The 18,615-nt window shown below is 39.6% G+C and overlaps 2 protein-coding genes across 9 annotated transcripts in view; one reads left to right on the top strand and one right to left on the bottom strand.

The window, feature by feature from the left end:
* Positions 1–18,111, bottom strand: part of LOC311266436 (double-stranded RNA-specific editase B2-like) — a 39,562-nt gene extending 21,451 nt beyond the window's left edge. The window contains exons 1-3 of one of the 8 annotated variants that reach the window (XM_084368798.1): positions 17,956–18,110; positions 6,705–6,843; positions 4,185–4,511 (exon numbers count right to left, since the gene is read on the bottom strand). In XM_084368798.1, the coding sequence (XP_084224924.1) occupies positions 4,185–4,281 (97 nt within the window). In that variant the 5' untranslated portion in view covers positions 4,282–4,511; positions 6,705–6,843; positions 17,956–18,110. The other 7 variants (XM_084368801.1, XM_084368800.1, XM_084368802.1 and 4 more) reach the window with 7 other exon arrangements.
* Positions 13,773–15,450, top strand: LOC311266027 (E3 ubiquitin/ISG15 ligase TRIM25-like; the record flags this gene model as incomplete). The annotated part of the gene is made up of 1 exon (XM_084368213.1): positions 13,773–15,450. Exon 1 carries the CDS (start codon positions 13,789–13,791, stop codon positions 15,448–15,450), a length of 1,662 nt encoding a protein of 553 aa, XP_084224339.1. The 5' UTR covers positions 13,773–13,788.
* Positions 18,112–18,615: the final 504 nt, after the last annotated feature.

Below are 18,615 nucleotides of genomic sequence, written 5' to 3'. Positions count from 1 at the left end.
AGAGTTCGAGAGTTTACCAACTGGCTCAGCTGGTGGTATCGCTCTCTTACTGTTGATCTGATTGGTTGATGTTGCGGATGATGTCTGATGCGTCGCAGTTATCTCGAGAAATCAGCATTTCGTTGGTCTGAGATAACAAAATAAATTGACAAAATAATTAACTTGTGATTTAAAGATAACAGCATTAAAGGAGACATATTCAGCTCATTTTCAGGTTCATAATTTTATTTTTGGTTACTACATGAATAAGTTTACATGCTTTAATGTGTCACTAACGACACCGTTGGCTGTGTAATCTTTTAGTCTGATATTTCACCAGTTTTATGACAAACTAAGACTTTATTGACTTGGAAAATTATCTTTTGAACTGACAAACATCATATGTGTGATTCATGACACAATTCAAACAGGATCAATAAATTATTTGTCTCTCTTCATTCACTACCATACAAAGTTTTTCAGAAATGAGGGAAACCAGAAGGGGCGTGACTTCAGCTCTCATCCGCTCTGATTGGTCAGTTCACACACACCTGAGCCAGCACCGCTCACCGTGCTGATCAACTCTGTTGTGTTTTCAGCTTCCAGTTAGCTTCACTTCTACCGTCAATATAGGCATAAATTATTCAAACGTGTGACACGGTCACGTAGTGTGATGTCAAGAAGTCACGGAAATTGGCTGGGCTACTGAAGAGGCGTTCGGGAGCAGTGTTTTCTGTGGGAGAGAGGAGCTACTGTTGGCAAAGGCTTTCCTTTTCAAGAACCTACTGTATAAAACTAACTGAAGGAAAAGACCAAAACAAAAAATTGTCTTTTAAAACAAATGATTGAAGCATGGCTGAGGAGGAAAAGAGGAATCAGAGACAATCCAGAGTTTACAGAAAATCTACAGATTTTACCTTAAACATAACTTTTTCCTTTTTCTACACATTCAGACTCAGTGGGGATCAAAAAACTCAAACCTTCACCGTGTTCTCAGCAGTTCCCGTCACACTGAGCTGAGAGGAAATGGGACCCTTAACCCTCGCAGAGTTAGTGCCACACTTTACCCGCTGAGCATCCCTGCAATTAAGTTAAATGGGCACACAAACCATATTGCTAATGTTTTCATGAAGCCGGAGCCCCAGAGAAGTGTGGAGATTGCAGAATCCATCAGTGAAATTGCACACTGACATGCCCCACTAAGTTTGCCTGCACGATGAAGCTCGCTTATCCAAAATGCATCCAATATACAGATACGTCCAAAACGCATGACGCGTCATCAAGAAAACGTCTGACAGGCCGACACAGACAGCAGCTGTTTGTTCCATGCTGGAGAATCATAATCCTCACTGGAAAAGGGACAGTCGAATGTTTTCTCCCTTTTTACAGCCAACAAATGACGGTTTGTTAATTTGACTGAAGCGGCAGCAGAAGGGGATTTTACAGCCAAATGTTTTTAACTGAAAGCCTGAAACAACTTCCACCCGTCATCTGCACCCAGAGAAAAAAATCCCTATTAACAAAGTCATTTCATAATGCGCTCATTAGACCCTGTCCAGTAATTCCTAACAGGGGGAGAGTTTTAGTTTTCTGTGAAGCTACAATAATGTTGCTCACTGTTTTCATCCAGACATGTTTCGATTAACATTCTGTGTGATTAGCTTAGCATTTTGCTATCCGGGTTATATTGTTGTATGAAGCTTCAGGCTTGGGTCAGGCTCAGGTTTGGTTATTTAAAAATTTAACAAGATTTCTTTCTCTTTTTTTCTCTCGAACTGTGCCAATTATCTGCATCCATATTTTTACATTTTCATATTTTAGTAGATACACCGAGTGAAAAAAACTCCAGGTTCAGTTACAAACATGTTTAATTTACTATAACTCCTTCACAATAAAAGCCCGCCGTTATTTAGCCATTTAAAAGCTTTTATTATGAAGCAGCATTACAAGAAATGTTGTGTTTTGAGCAGCAGTCACTAAACGCGACTCCTAAAACAGCTGAAAGTGAACACGATGAAACAGCAAAACACAGCAGATGTTTGAAAGAGCAAACAGGGCGAGAGAAACTAAAGAGATTCAGTAAGAAGCTACAAAAGTACTGAGAGCTGAACACACCAACTTTTAAAAACGTCTTTCTCTCAGGTTTCTTGCACCAGTTCTCAGGTCATAAACAGGAGAGAAAACAACTTAAATCAGAAAATGGATCACTAGAAATAAAAATGTCTTCACTTGCCCCTCAGGGCTTCCGTATACACAACACGTCGCTGCTATGAAATGATTTGTTCAGCCAGCTGTCTGTCTCTCTCCTCACCAGATGTTGGCTGTGATGCACTTTTTCTCGTTTGCCAACTGAAATAAGGACGAAGAAGAAGAGATTCGAAAAGTTTGATGCTGTTGAGGTGTTTCACTGTGGACAAAATCTCTACTAAAACGACGCAAACGACAGAGAAACTCAAACATTGTTGAATTACTGCTGCGTGAAGACGAAGTGCAGCGGTCCCACGCCATGACTCTCTCTCCCGCTGTGCATTCGATTTTAGACAAAACGTCTGCCATTTGAGGGAAAGATGCCACCCTCTGTTTCTGAAATGACAGCTGGCATTAAAGCACAGCTCATGGTTGGATACAGTGGAAGCATTAGCTAAGTGCATTCTGCCCCTAAAATAGTGGGATTTGAGGAGCTGCGTTGAGTAATGACTTTCTGGAAGAGAACTCGCTTTCACTTCGGCCCTGATGTACAAAAAAAGGCCGACGGGTCATTAATGAAAGTGGAATAGGCTTAGCGCACTTTGAATAACCATTGGACTTAATACAAAAGCCATCATGGAGTAATCTGCAGCATTTACTGAGGATTAGCATGTGGAGAACAATGTCAGCTTAATCCTGAAAGGTTGACCTGTTGCCCTGACGACTGTAATTATGATTACAAGAGCTAGCACCATGATGACACATTAAACGCAGAGTAAACAGAGAACGGACAGCTCTATAAGACTTTTGTTTCACCAGTTGAGCCTCTCATCTACTTGTGTTGGTCTTTATGAACTTATTAAATCCAAACTGAATCTATTGTGACTATTTCTTCAGGAGATCAGAAGATCTGACAGGATTTTATCATCCAGGAACAAAAAAGTTGAGAAGAAGTTCTGCATAACTTTCTGTTGTTTGAATATTTTGCCTGTGAATTATTGTTCTTTCACTGCTTCCTTCTGAGGTTTCCAGCTTCAGCTTTAAAGGGAAAATCCACCAGTTGTCCACATTAAAGTGTGTTTACAGTTCTCGGGGAGCACTGCTACATATGTGAAAACAGTAGCTTAAAGCCTTTTGTGGCTCCAAAGGAAGCTGCATGCAATTCCTCCAGTGATATCAGTGGCTAAAGTGCATTGTGGGTAATGTAGGCTTCAGGTTTTGCACTCTAACCCTGTTGGACTCATTATGGACAGTTTAAAAACAAATGATCAAAATCGATACAGCAGAACCAGAGATATCACTTTTTTTATTCCACGCATTCTTCTTCCTTTTCAAAACCTCAGAGGTCAAACTACACTGTAACTTCTGCCTCTTAAACACCTGAAAGTGTAATGAAATCACTTCAAACACAATCAAGATACTATAAAAATACTAAAATAGGATTGTAACTCACACAAGATAGGAACTACAGCTGTCACAATATCAGATTTTCACCATGCGATTATCATGGCCAAATGAAGTCACGATAATGGTATCATCGCGATATCTGTAGAAGTTTGGGGGAAAAAATGCTCTTTTTATAGCAAATAAATTACCCTCAAGATATGAGTGTAGGGAGGTGGAGAGAGTCTGTAACCATAAGTGTAAAATAAGTGAGCAAGAGGTGCACAAAGCCGAACATCTTCGCTGGATTACTCACACGATATTATCAAATTTGTATTATTAACACGATATCGTTCGCTGACATGTCGCTCTTCCTGAATGCACTTATTGTCAGTTGCTTTGAAGCATCATCTTAATCAATGAAATATAATATAGTTATCACAATACTGCAGCAAAACTGTGAGTCCACACAAGCACATTGCAGGTGTTTTTTCTCACTGGAATCAAAAAAGTGGATGATTTTAAGGATGCCAAAAAATAATGTGACATAATAAAGTCACTGTAAACCCGCTGCATTGATATGAATGTTAGTAATATGTCAGTATCACGGAGACAATCACATAAACTTCACTCACCTTTGCCTTTACACCTCCTCCTCCTCTTCCTCTTGGACTTTCCTCTCATATCTGACCTCTCCATGTTTCTGCTGCACGTCCCGTTCACTGCCGCCATTCAGGAGGAGATTTCTTCTTCTTCTTGTAATTTTTCCCAGTAGTTTATTTTCCCCTCTGCTGCTTCTTCTCTTCTTCCCGTCTGAAGCAAACTGCTCAGAGAAGACTGAGAGTGCAGCTCTGCAGCGGGCAGCCCAGAACACTGACTGACTTCTCCCCCCTGCTGCCGGCTTTAGGAGGCTGTTCGGGCTGTGACATCATGAGGAGAGGAAGAGCTTTGAGATTCAGCATCTATAATATGCAATATCAAAATGTATTATGATACATTAGATCACATTATTTTCATGCTTTTTTGTCAAAGCAACTTATGATGAGTGCATTCAGGAAGATCTCAACAAACTACACTGTCCTACGAGGCCAGCTGTGTCTCCTTTTTATGGTTTTAATGTTTATAGTTATTTTGATGTATCCGTATATTTTTCTGAATTGCATTTTGATTTATTTGAAAGGTGCTATATAGATAAAATGTCAAAACTTTTTCTGACCCATCTGTTGTGATTGATAAATTTTGATGCTCAGATATCTTAATAATTATATTTATTATTACACATTAATACAACAGCGACTAAATCGTCATGAAAAAAAAGGGTCACAGACAAACTAATCTTCCTAAAAATGAGCTTAGCTTCCATTTAGCGCAATCTACTGACTGTTTTTGGAAAAAATATATAAGTAAATCTCAATAAATTAAAAGGTCCACTGTGTAAGAGTTGATCCTTTACGTTTCATTCCCATTTTGTCAAATACTCAAACACTTTGGGATTGTAGGTCGGTCGCCATCACTGAGTGTCTCAAAATAGACTCAAAAATCAACTTTCTTACAATCTGGACCTTTAAAGTTATTGAAATCTAGTGTTCACCAGAATTACATATCTAGCATTTCATGTTTACATTAATGAAAAAATATTTCCAGAAAGGCTAAAAGCGTTAGCTCGAACCTTGGTCGAGGGTGTAAATAACATCTATTCAAATCAATTTGGGATCTTGGGACTTGATTATGCCTGACTTTGATTATACAAAACGAGCTGTATGGAGCCATTTTATATTTTTTCCAGTTGTTTTTTACGTTTTGGAACGAGTCTCCAGCTACTTCAGTTGTTTAGGAATGGAAATATTGCGACACTGTTTTGCTGTGAAGCTCCAGAAATGTTTTGTGGACTATGAAACGTCACCTGACTTTCCATCAGCATGGAGGTGAGGAGATCATGACTGTTTCCCATTTTGAGTGAACTGTTCCTTTAATGGTTTAAACTGGATTTCAATCCAGAGAAACGAAACAAAACGTTTTTATATACCTGACTCCAGACCTCCTGCTCAAATTTCTATTCACGTCACTATTTTGCATCATAATACCGATTTTACATAATCCCCCCCTTCACCTTTACTTCCAATTAACAGCAGCTGTTTAATCCCTGCCAGTCACCTTCCTCCAACTGAAATTGCACCTGTGTTAGATCCAAACTAAGATGCAAATCACTCCCTCATTTTTGCTCCCTAACATCATTTTATCGTTGCTATCATCACATTTCATCTCTCCCCCCCCCTCCTCTCTGGCCTCTGCTGCGTTTCGATCCTCTTGGTTTGCAGGTTTCCAGTGACTGACTCCCTCTTCAGAGGATTAGCGAGACGCTGCAGCTCTTTGTTTATCTCCAGGTGTGCTGTATGGATCGTGTTGAGCCTCTGGGATTCACGTTTCTTGTCGAATTTCACCTCACTGACTCGCAAAGCTCCGCTGCCGCGCTCTCGTACGATTATCCACAGGTTCTTATCACGTGCCTTCAATCATCTTGTGTTGTAAGTAGATCTGAGCACAGCGGAGTGAAAGGAGGAATAAACTGGAGGCAGCTGTGTCTCTCCCTCACTGATTTGACTTTCTTTTGGAGGATTATTCTGTTGCTGGAGAAGTGTGAGGGATTTGAATTAAAATCACAGACATGCATGTGCAGGAGTGTTGCATTTGTAAAGTGGCTAAGATGAAGGAAGGATGAACTGACATTCAGACAATCCTACGGCCTGAAGTGATCACCTGACCTTTCCTCCTGTGCTGCCATGAGGCTGACATTTGTAGAGTACTAACCACCGACATGCGAATATATCACTTTAAACAATTACACCTACTTAACATCAGCATGTTAGCATGCCGACATTAACGTTCAGCTCAAAACACCACTGTGTCTGAGCACAACTTCTCACAGCCGCTAGCAACATAGTGTTTTATCCCAAATATGAATGTATGAATTGTAAAACAGTTTTTCGATGGGAGAAAGCCAGAAAAGCGGTAAAGTTCAACTGGTAGATGCCTTTCTCTCATCGAAAAACGTGTCCACACACCTCTGGGTTCCCCCTGAAGTGCGCAGGACCAGGCTGGACCAACAGCCCACACAAAAGACAAAATATTAGCAGGCTAGCATGCTATTTCCTTACTGTATGTTCATTGGTTTTCTGGTGTTATGTCTGTTTTTCTTGCAGATGGTTTGGAAACCCGGGGCAGCCTGTCTGCTCTACCCAACGAGCACAGAGACCCTAAGACACAGCTGAGAGTGACTCTGGAGGCAGAGTAACCCTGAGAGGAGCAGCAGGAGACAGGAAGTGGTCTGTGTGTTTACCTGGGAAACAACAGCTCATAAACTGCAGACATAACCTCGCTACAGTATGAGTTGACAGTTTGAGTCAAGTGTAGAGAAGGCAACCAAGGAAGCAAACCATGTCAAGGCCTGCAGGAAAACCAGAAAGATCCAGAATAATGCTTAAATGACAGCCTGAACTTACTAACAACGATTTATCGGCTATTGTGTAAACGTGTTGTGTGTTTGACCCACAACAGGAAGATCTAAAAAGCAGTTAACAGCAGTTAGCAGCTAACTCAAACAAGAACAAGAACAACTTCTGTAGATCTGTAAAACACCAGCATGCTTTCAAAAATCACACAGAAGAAGCGTCTTTGTTGCAGTGGTGTTGCACGATCTCTGTATAAAAAGGTCTCATGACTCATTGTTTCTCAAACTGACTAACTTTTCTGGAGTTTTAAGTCTCTCGGGTACTTACCCTAACCCTGACATTATGGAGGGTGAAGAACCTGCAGAGATATGTGCATCCATGTGATACAAACAAAATATAACAGCAAAAAATAATAACATGTCTATCATCGCTGCCTGCTGTTTCCAGACATCCAAACTGTTAAGGTGAGATAAAGTAGCATCATGCAGACACAACAGAGAGGCCATTACTGCGTCTGATGAAAAACAGATAGATTGTACTGTATTCCAGCCTGTGGCTAAGACCCCACAGGGCAGGGAGAATGAACTGCTCTACAAAATGAGCTCAACATCGCAGCAAATAGGACACAGCAGCTTCCCTGTGCACTCCTGAGGCCAAACATTATACTGTACATTAGATCCATCTCACTGTTCCACTGTAAAGAGCTGCCGCTGCAGCCGGAGGCCTCTCCACAGCTTCTTCACTCAGATGTGGCTGCATGTTCACGATAAATGAAGGCACATTGTTGGTTCATCTGGACATTTGTGTCGGATCACAGAATTAACATATTTATGTTTTTCTGTCTCTTGAACTCTTTTCTTCTAAGTCCACTTTCTTTTTTAATCGGCCTTTGTGTCTGGTTTTTCTAGTTTTCAACATCTTGATTGATAATTTGATTATATTTAATATAACTTCTTTGAAATCATTCTGATGGTGTTTGCTTGAGACAAAAACGAGACAATCACAGGGAAAAGTTTATGCAGTGTTGCACACATCTGAATAAATGCAAGAAAATCCAGTGTCATGGTTTGGGTTTTTGGTTTCGTTGTTTCCTGTTTCATTTTAGGTGCTTCATCCTCATGTGTCAGGTTTTGCCTTCCACTTCCTGTCATTGTGTTCCTGCCTGTGTTGATTGCCCTGTTAGTTTCACCTGTCTCTTATTAGTCTTCCCTCTCTTGTGTATTTAAGTCCTCGTCTTTCCCTCTCGGTCAGTGTCTCTTGGTCAGTGTCTCTGTGTTGATCCTCATGTTTTTGGATCGCTGTTCCAAGAGCTTCAGGTTTGTACTTATTTTGATTTTTGCATTTGCCCCAGCACGTTTTTGTCAGTTTTGTCACTTGCGTTTTAGACAACAGCTTTGATATTTAACTACGAGGAACTTTCAGTTTTTGTTGATTCTAGCGACACCAGCGCCTGCTGTTGTAAAGATCTTTGCTGCCACATGTTTGAACAGATCCGGTCCTGAAGATGGATATCTATCATTGTCTATGGGAAGTTTTTTATTAAAAACAAACACTCTGCTGTTTACCACTTTATCTTGGATGCCTCCATGTTTGGTAAGTGGAGAAACATGCGTCATTTACGTCAAGACGGTGGACATAAGCAGAAAGAATGGAGCTGGAAAATAATCTGTTTATAGTTATTATTGTGATTGGTTGGAAACTACCCTGATGTAGCTGTTCGTTTTAAGCAAATATATTCCGATTTAAGATGGTTATATGGAGCATTTCTATTCTGTTTGGGCTTTTAAACCAATTATAATCAGAACATTAGACTCCATGTTAACACAGCCAGCATCACAGAAGGTGCCAAAATAGGAAAGTTTCAAGTTTTACACATATTGGCTTTAATTTATTCTAATTGAACATTGAGTTGAGAGAGAGACGGTGCAGGGACAAAACATTTGTACAAAATGTATAATGCTCCGTCATCAGTTCAGTTTTCTAATGAGAATAACTGACTCTGCTCCTGTGTGGGAAGCCAGTGAGGGATCTTGCTGTTGTTGCTTCACTGTGAACTCACCTGAGCTGAGGGTTTAGATTTACGTTGAACAGATTTTGCTGCATAACATTTTATTATGATGATGCACGTTATCCTCCTTCCTTCTCTCTTCCTTACTCTTTTCTTTCTTTTGCATTTTCTGTCTTTTTTCCAGTTTCAGTGCACCTGATACTCCGCATGTTGCTTTTCTGGGGCTTCTTTGATTTAATTTATTGCTTTCTTTCTGTTTCTCCCCTCCTCCTTTCCTCGTTGGTTTCTTTTTTTTTTTAACCTTCCAGTTAGTCTTATTGTCTGTGAGAGCGACGGCGTGAAGTCAGCCACCCTGGTCACGCCTGAGCGAAGTGGCGGGGAGTTTCATTACGCTGTGAAATAACGATCACGCCGTGATTAAGTTGATTAGATTCCATGAATATTTGAAAGGCGAAACCAAATTACTGATTAAATATTTACTGGTGGTTTCCTTCCTGACAGACGGTGAGATCGTATCACATCTCCCAGATGACTGACTGTACTGTACTGCAGAGTCTTTATGTCTGAGCACGTCACTCATATATCACATAGCTGTAATTATGCTTTTATTACTATCAGCTTTAATTATGTTTTAGTTGGGTATTATTTACACAGGATGGTGTATTTATTGTGATTTATAGTTGTAGTAATGGTAGTTAAAAACCTAGCTGACATTTTATTTATCTCACATTAAATCACTGCTGCAAATAAGAAGTACTCTTGTACCAGTACAACAATGTAAAGATACTCTTTTATAAGTGTAACTCCTGCATTCAAAATGTACTTTAAGTATTTAAAGGAAACGTACTTGTTCAGCAGAATAATGTCCCTTGTGGTTGATATATTATCATATATTGCATTAATACATCAAAGCAGCATTTTACCAGTGATGGAATGTAACTAAGTACATTTACTCAAGTACTGTACTTAAGTACAGTTTGAAGTGTTTGTACTTGACTGGAGTGTTTCCATTTTCTGCTACTGTATACTTTCACTCCAAATATACAAATATTGTACTTATTTACTCCATTACATTTATCTGATAACTTTAGTTACTAGTAACTTTGCAGATTGCATCCTGTAGCCAAAGTAATCCTTTTCAAAATTACTTTATTTTATCCGCAATCAGAAAAAAAACCTTAGTCTGCTTTATACTTGAAAACCTGCTGTTTCTGAGGGAAGTTCTGGAGTTGTAGAAGCATCTTTATGTATTCATGTATTTATTTCTAGGCAGATCTATAGTATTGTATTTGATAGCTGTATTTCAGGATTCAGAACCATTTTTACGAGGGAGTCGTGGCAAAGTCAGCAGCAAAAAAGTTTCTCATAAAGAAAGAAGCGCCCGACTTGAAACAATCAGCAAATTACATTAAGACAATTAATCTACCAGTGCTCAGTAACGGGACATGTGCATTCAAATGCTCAAATTGTCCTCAATTGTAGTTTTATTAGCAAGTAATCAAGTTTAAGGTGACTCTCACACCAGGATGAAGGTGCAAAAACTTTAAAAGCACCTTCACAGTGCAGGTTCGAGGAGCGATGAACCTAATTCGACTGAAGTTTGCAGCTGCTGTTTTAGGAGTGGTGATATTTGACATATATGAAATATCACAATAATTTACTAATTATCGTTATCATTCGTAACACTGAATCTAAAACTGTGTCATGTTTGACTCAGAGAAAGAGGATGAATCAGCACTACGGCTTTCATTGTGCCCTCTGTGTGAAATTGTGCAGTACTTGAGCAACTACTTGAGTAAATGTGCTTACAGCAGCTCATTTACCGTAAACATTTCTGAGACTAAGAGCATTTTAATGATTTGTTAAATGCTGTTATCTTTAACAGTTTTTTTGCTTTTTGTGTCATGACTTTTTTGTATTGCTGAGTTGATACCAACAACCTCAAACCTGCATTACAGGAAACATGGAGCGCTGGCGGCTCCAAGTGGCAGCAGGACGTAACTGTGACATTTGTGAAGAAATCTGAGGTTATTCAGGCATTAGAGATGCAAACTAACAGATATGAACAGCATCTGGATTTTTGCATTAGCCTGATGTTGCTCAGGGGTCTTTTTTTTTTTTTTTTTTTTTAAACCTCCTGATTGATATTGCAGCGAGGCATGTCTGACAGACAATAGAAGGGAAAGTGTTCATTCTCAAAAGATAGCTCCTTCGTTTTCATCTGGACCTCCTGTACTGTGTGCACGACAAAAAGATGATCCACTTTGACCTAATTAGCTTTTATTGGCCTGTTTTTTTTGTTAACAGTTTGCTAACTTTTGCTTCATAGACACTTCAGACCACCTTGACATTCATCTTGGCCTCCTCCCATTATACAACATCAGTTATTGTTATTTTATAAACTTCCACATACATGTGTGAGGAGTAAAATGACACTGATGCAGATTAAAATAGTAGCTTTGCATTACAGCCCTGGGAGGCATTAAAATGATAATATACATGAGGTCATAATAATCTTAATAGTGTAGATGGATTATCAGAAAATACGACAGTTGCAAACCTATTTCTGTCATGACTGTAAATGTGAATGTAGGAAAAACTTGCCGTGTATTTTAAGTCCTCTGATCCTGTCATTTGTCAGACTCGATCTAAATGTTGAGTCGTATCTGTTCTGAACCTTACTGACTTCTTTATATGCTCAGCACTGCAGCCAAAAACCAAAAATTAATTTGTTCCCTATCACCTGCTTGCAGACTTTTTGATAAGATATCTTCCAAAGAGCAGCTGGTGCATGGAACGAAGTCGATCAAAAGGATCTTAATTACAGCAGAAAGCTGAAAGTCACAAAACATTTCCGGCTGATGAAGAATATCTACGTTATTGATAAGTGAAACGTGGCGCGATCGGCTCATCGTTGAATTATAAGATGAGAGAAGACTTCATGTGCAAACATGCAGATTCTGTTTGTTCCTGAATAAATCAAACTGACAGACGCTGCAGGTCTGTAACAGAACAAAGTCTGCTCATTTTGTTCTCACTACAGCATCCAAAACTTAAAAATACATTATGTAAACTATTTGGTTTATTAAGCGCACTAAGTATATGTACTTAGCATGACTGTTTGCATGCATGTGTTGAAGCAGTAAAACTGATACTTGGTTTACAATTTAAAAGTCAATAATCATTGGATCACTGTCTAACATTGCTTCCATGTAATGTAAACATGCATGTCTATGCTGCTTCTTCCTGCCTCTGTGGCAAATCATCAGGCTAATGTTGTCAATTCAATCAAAAGTCTCTGTATAGTTTGTGATTGCTCTGCTGAAGACATTTTCTATCACCCACATCTGAATAGGCCCGGAGGCAGGCCAGAAATGTGTGATGGCCTGATAACCCCTCCCTCTTCTTCTTGCTTGCAGATCATTAAGGTCCGTCCAAGCTCTGCCCACAAATTTCAATGTTCCCTCCCCTTTTAAAGACCTGCCAGGTTTTACATAAGTGAGAGAGTTGATAAGGCCTTATGTACTGCTGATCAGGTTAGGGTTACCGGGCTACATATCTTGTTTGATCTGTCTGGATCAACACAAGGATCTGCTGACTGTTCCCTGTGGACGTATTTACTGCATGAACTTAATAGCGGGACTCAGGAAAGGGTCATGGATGCGTCTCCTTTATTAGAACAAGGAACATTTATTTCACCACAATATACGATGAGCAACACAAAGGCACTGAGACTTGGTTAAATGTCTCCAGAGGAGGCAGACTGTCTTTGATATTAATGATTGAATATGTTATCTTTGTCTTTTCCAACTGAGAAGAAAGCCAGTGAGTCCAGTGTATCCTTCACTCTTCCTCGTCTGTTATAATTCTGTTATTGTAAAAGATGACTAAACACACACTACCTGTTTCAAAACGCACCTCTTTCTGTAATATAAAAACAGTGGGATTACTCTTCTTTGTGTCCTGTTCAGGCAGCACATGCTATAACAACAGTCAGAGCCTTCATGTCTGAGACATGCAGTCGCATAGCGGTAACTCTTAAAACCTCCAACACTGCAGTGCTCACTGCTGCCGTTAATGTTGGACTTTAGACCCCATTTGTGATGTTCCAGAACTGGGGCTGTGCGTGGAGGGTTGTAAAACTATAGGCTGTCTAACTTAACTATTATACTCGCTGAAGCTCCTTCCACACCCTACTTTTTTATGAGAGGTTACACTCCACATCACAATTGCCAGTTTCCATAGCCAGTGAAAGGTACAGGCCAACTCATTAGCTGCTGTCTGTTTTTTGCTGTCTGGTCTTATTCCCTTTGTTTATTGTTATTGAAAGACTTTATACCTACAGTATGTAGTAAACATGTCTATGGGGATCAGACCCTCCATTTTATTTTTATTTGATAAAACTCACAACTTCATTCACAACCGAATATCCCTACTTTGCTTAATTTCAACTGTGTATCTTGAGTAGAAAGAACAGTGTAACGTTGTCACAATGTGAAGTGACCGAAGAAGAATGAGGAACAAAACACAACCTGATTCTGGAATGAAGCAAAGCTTCAAAGGTAAAGTAAACAAAGGTTTACTTTGTCCGTATTGTATATTTCCTTGATCTCTCCCCTTCAGATCTACAGTTTGAAGGTGGGTGTGGCCAACATGTGATAATGTGCAGGATCTGACCGTCCCCATTCACTGAAGAACCGCCCACTGTTAAGAATAGAATTCAGACTAGTTTCATTTATCAGGAAGTGAGAATCAGACACGTCGTTACTACAGACAGGTGAAATGGCGGACAAAGGAGTTCAGCTGGACCTGGACACGATTTCTTGTTCGATCTGTTTGGATCTACTGAAGGATCCAGTGACTATTCCCTGTGGACACAGCTACTGCATGAACTGTATTAAAACCCACTGGGACAAAGAGGATGAGAAGAAAACCCACAGCTGCCCTCAGTGTAGGCAGAGCTTCACACCGAGGCCTGTCCTGGTGAAAAACACCATGTTAGCAGTTTTAGTGGAGGAGCTGAAGAAGACTGGACTCCAAGCTGCTCCTGCTGATCTCTGCTATGCTGGAGCTGAAGATGTGGCCTGTGATGTCTGCACTGGGAGGAAACTGAAGGCTGTCAAGTCCTGTCTGGTCTGTCTGATCTCTTTCTGTGAGAAACATCTTCAGCCTCACTTTGATGTGGCTCAACTCAAGAAACACAAGCTGGTGGAGCCGTCAGAGAAGCTCCAGGACAACATCTGCTCTCGTCATGATGAGGTGATGAAGATGTTCTGCCGTACTGATCAGCAGTGTATCTGTTATCTCTGCTCTGTGGACGAACATAAAGGCCACGACACAGTGTCAGCTGCAGCAGCGAGGACTGAGAGGCAGAGAGAGCTGGAGGGGAGTCGACAAAACATCCAGCAGAGAATCCAGGACAGAGAGGAAGATGTGAAGGTGCTTCAACAGGAGGTGGAGGCCATCAATGGCTCCGCTGATAAAGCAGTGGAGGACAGTGAGAAGATCTTCACCGAGCTGATCCGTCTCATGGAGAAAAGACGCTCTGATGTGAAGCAGCAGGTCAGATCCCAGCAGGAAACTGAAGTGAGTCGAGTCAAAGAGCTTCAGGAGAAGCTGGAGCAGGAGATCACTGAGCTGAAGAGGAAAGACGCTGAGCTGAAGAAGCTCTCACACACAGAGGATCACAACCAGTTTCTACACAACTACCCCTCACTGCCAGCACTCACTGGATCTAAATACTTCAGCAAGATCAACCCCAACTGTCTGAAGTACTTTGAGGATGTGACAGCAGCTGTGTCAGAGGTCAGAAATAAACTAGAGGACGTTCTAAGAGAGACATGGACAAACATCTCACTGAAAGTGACTAAAGTGGATGTTTTACTGTCACAACAACCCACGACCAGAGCTGGATTATTAGAATATAAACATAAAATCACACTGGATCCAAACACGGTAAACACTCGTCTGTCATTATCTAAAGAGAACAGAAAAGTAACCTTCATGAATACAGATCAGTCTTATTCTAGTCACCCAGACAGATTCACTAATAATTTGCAGGTGCTGAGTAGAGAGAGTCTGACTGGACGTTGTTACTGGGAGGTGGAGAAAGGTCAGGGAGGAGTTTCAGTCGTAGTAGCTTACAAAGACAGTGACACTGTTAATGAAAGATTTGGAGATAATGATAAGTCTTGGGCAGCTGATTTTTACAAACAGCGTTCTGAAATTAGATATAACAATAAGACCATTCCTTTCAAAGCTTCTCAGTCCTCCAGAATTGGAGTGTACCTGGATCACAGTGCAGGTAATCTGTCCTTCTACAGCATCTCTGAAACCATGAGTCACATCATCACAGTCGAGAGCACATTCAAACAGCCTGTCCATGTTGGACTTCTTCTTTATGGTCCCCCTGGAAACACTGCTGAACTGTGTGAGATAGAGTAGGCAAAAGCTACTTAACAGAAAATGTATGATCCTTAGTTTTCTAAACTAGAACTAAGTGGAAGAGTAGTTGGAACTTTGGTATTTTGGGTTTGCTTTGCCATTGTAATACTAACTCTTCAGTTATTATTAAGTTTCTACAAAACTAATCTGAAATGTAAAATACAACATTCCTGCAGGGTGCTGTTAAAGTATTCAGGACCTTTACTGAAGGTTTTGATATATCATTCCTGAAAAACACTAGCTTTCAGACATTAAATGTATATATTTGCAGTAAAATAATTGAAGTAAAGTGCTGGTTGTAAAAAATTACTCAGTAACATGTCACTTTATGTGTACTGAGGGAGAGTTTAACCTGTTTTCTTATTTACATTGTGTATGCATATTCTGCATCTTTAATATATACTCCGGTTAAATGCTAATTTCTCAGGTTTTGTTAGCACAGTAATTAAGTAAATGTACTTGGTGTATGTTTAAATGTCGGGTGTTTGCATTACTAGTGTTGAAGCAGTTGAGATGAAGCTTTCATTACAATTTAAATGTTAATAATCACTGGATCAGTGTCTAATATGGTAACTTTTATTTTCTATGCGACTCTCTGTCAGCTTTCTGCAGACATTAAGTGTTCCCACCAGAGGTCACTCTTTACATATATTTAACTATCACATACTCAGACATTAGCATAGTTTGTGGACATGGGAATTGCACATATGGGTGTAATGTTTATACTTATTGAGTGTTTAATAATGTCATGAAATGCTTATCATAAAGAGATATATTTGATCTGAATCATCTTAAATAATCTATTGAATTTCTTGTAACTTTTTGGCATTTTTCATGTAAAAGATATGTGAAAAATACACTATGAACATCACTGCTGACCATTTATAATATTTTATTGTTTTTCTCTGATCGATTAATATTATTTTGCTGCCTGATTTGATGAAATTCTCATGATTACAGTTGTTGTTGTACTTGAGACTTTATTCTCATCTGATCCTGAATTAGAAATCTACTAATGAAATGTACAGTATACATTTTGTGAAGGATTTACTTAATTAATAAATTCATAACTTGACATTTAACCTGATATAAAGGATGGTTGTTTATTTTCTTTCTGTTGAAGACGATTCTCCTGTTTTACCTGATATGTTTTACAGTCAATCAAACAATCCACTAGTTTTATGCATAATCAGAAATTTGTAATATTTACATTTAAACGTTTTTATTTTGCGCTTTAATTAAAATATGTGCAGTAGAAGGTAGAGGCAACTTGGGTGTGTTGATTTTCTGAATTATGTTTGATAGATTTTTGAGATGTCTGCCTGACACATTGGTGACTGGATCTGATATAAAACACTGACAAGGAGCATTTTACTGCAACATCCGTCGTTTTTCTTTTTATACTTTAAGCAGCCATTTTAAGTAGGTAATACCTGCACCATAGTTTTAATACAGCAGTTAACATGAGCAATATAGGAGTAACCTGAATTGTCCCCGTTTTTCAATTCATAGATAATAACACGGAATATTTTAATGACATATCGATCCTCTTGGTCACCTTATATTCAGAGTTTTTCCAGATATTCAGGGCTAACGGTGGTGTCATTAGTATGTTATACAGCAAGGTCATGGCTACACACGGAGACACACACGGACACACACACGGACTACTTAGCTAACAAGCAAACCTGTCTGTAGAAACACGATGGGGAAATGACTCAAAACAGACCTTTACACTGTCAACACCGGTTCATGTGTCCTTACTAGTTATTAAAAGCAACTGGTTACAGGTTTACCAAACCCCACAGTGAAACTGCAACATCTTTATGGTCCGCTAGCTAACAGCGATGAAAACAACTCCATCCTTTGACTTTAAACTTTACATTTAACATTAACCAGGTTTCACACCGACTTTACCAAAACGAGCGGCTGATTCGGGATTCTGCCCCAAATTGAGTTTAATGTGGTGTAAATCATGTAATAAACACGACAGAAAAAAACATCAAAATCACAATGGAGGTTTGGTGTATCTGAAAAATAATAGCGTTTATCACTGACTTTATTACAATGTATTTAGAGGATTATGTACAAGCCGAATTGACCTTAACACTTTACAGTTTGATGAGAAGTCTCCGGCTTTGTGTTCAGAGTCAGTCACATTTACAGTGAAAACAAAACTAACGATATGAGAGTGAGGCTGGTCCCCGGGCTGTGGTAACAGGAGGTGGAGGCACCGCAGATACTGTAAATTGATCTATTTACTGGGTTTAACTCAGGTAATAAGCCAATTAGTGCAAGCTCACTGTCAGTAAAAGCTAATGTTAGCTTAATGTCACCTGTACTTGTAGCTTGAGAGGGGTGTAAACATGACTCATCTAAGCCTTCAGGACTGGATTCAAGTCAATCAGTGTTAAAATCACTCCAACTCCCACACAGACATACATTTAACCTTCCTGAGCAGGTAATTGTACAAATTAACCACATTAACACAGCAAGTGTACTCACCTCAGGTCCTCAAACAGGCGCTGCTGGATCCGTCGGGTCAGCGACCATTAACCGTTTACGGTTTTGGCGCCAATCTTCTGCCGTAAACCCTGAGATTGGCATTTTGGCGCGAACTGCCTGCTGTCGCCACTGAGCCTGTGGGCGGGGCTTACTTTACGACGGCACCTGAGTGACTGTTACCTAGCAGCCATAGCTTACTGATCACTGACAACATTAAGACATAATACATATATAATTGGTTGTGAATGCAGGAGGCATTCACAACATATGTTCTTCTACGCACGGAATTCTTTATTTTTATTTTTATTTTTTTTATTATTATATCTTCCGGGTCAGAAAGTTTGGCCCTTAACTCCTTCAACATTTTTCAACGTATTCACTCCATTCAAAAACCAAAATATTCATCTCAATTGGGAATCGACCGCGTCTATTTTTCTCATTCATATCATTCATAATTTCCGAGATATTCAGCGTTTTCCGGCCATTTTTTCCCATTCAAGCAGATTACGGAATGTTCAAAAAATCTCAAATTTCACACTTTTTCAAGCATTTTCAAAACTCATCTAGTCATTCACACTTCAAGATAGAAACTCCATTCCAACTCTGAAATATTCCACTATTTGTCTACTTTCAATCTTGTATTCATCTTTCTCACAGCAT

This window comes from Pagrus pagrus (genome assembly GCF_965226575.1).
Source record: "Pagrus pagrus genome assembly, chromosome: 12".
Lineage (NCBI taxonomy): Eukaryota > Metazoa > Chordata > Actinopteri > Spariformes > Sparidae > Pagrus > Pagrus pagrus.
The sequence above is the reverse complement of the archived record's forward strand: the minus strand, read 5'-3'. Positions and strand labels throughout refer to the sequence as shown.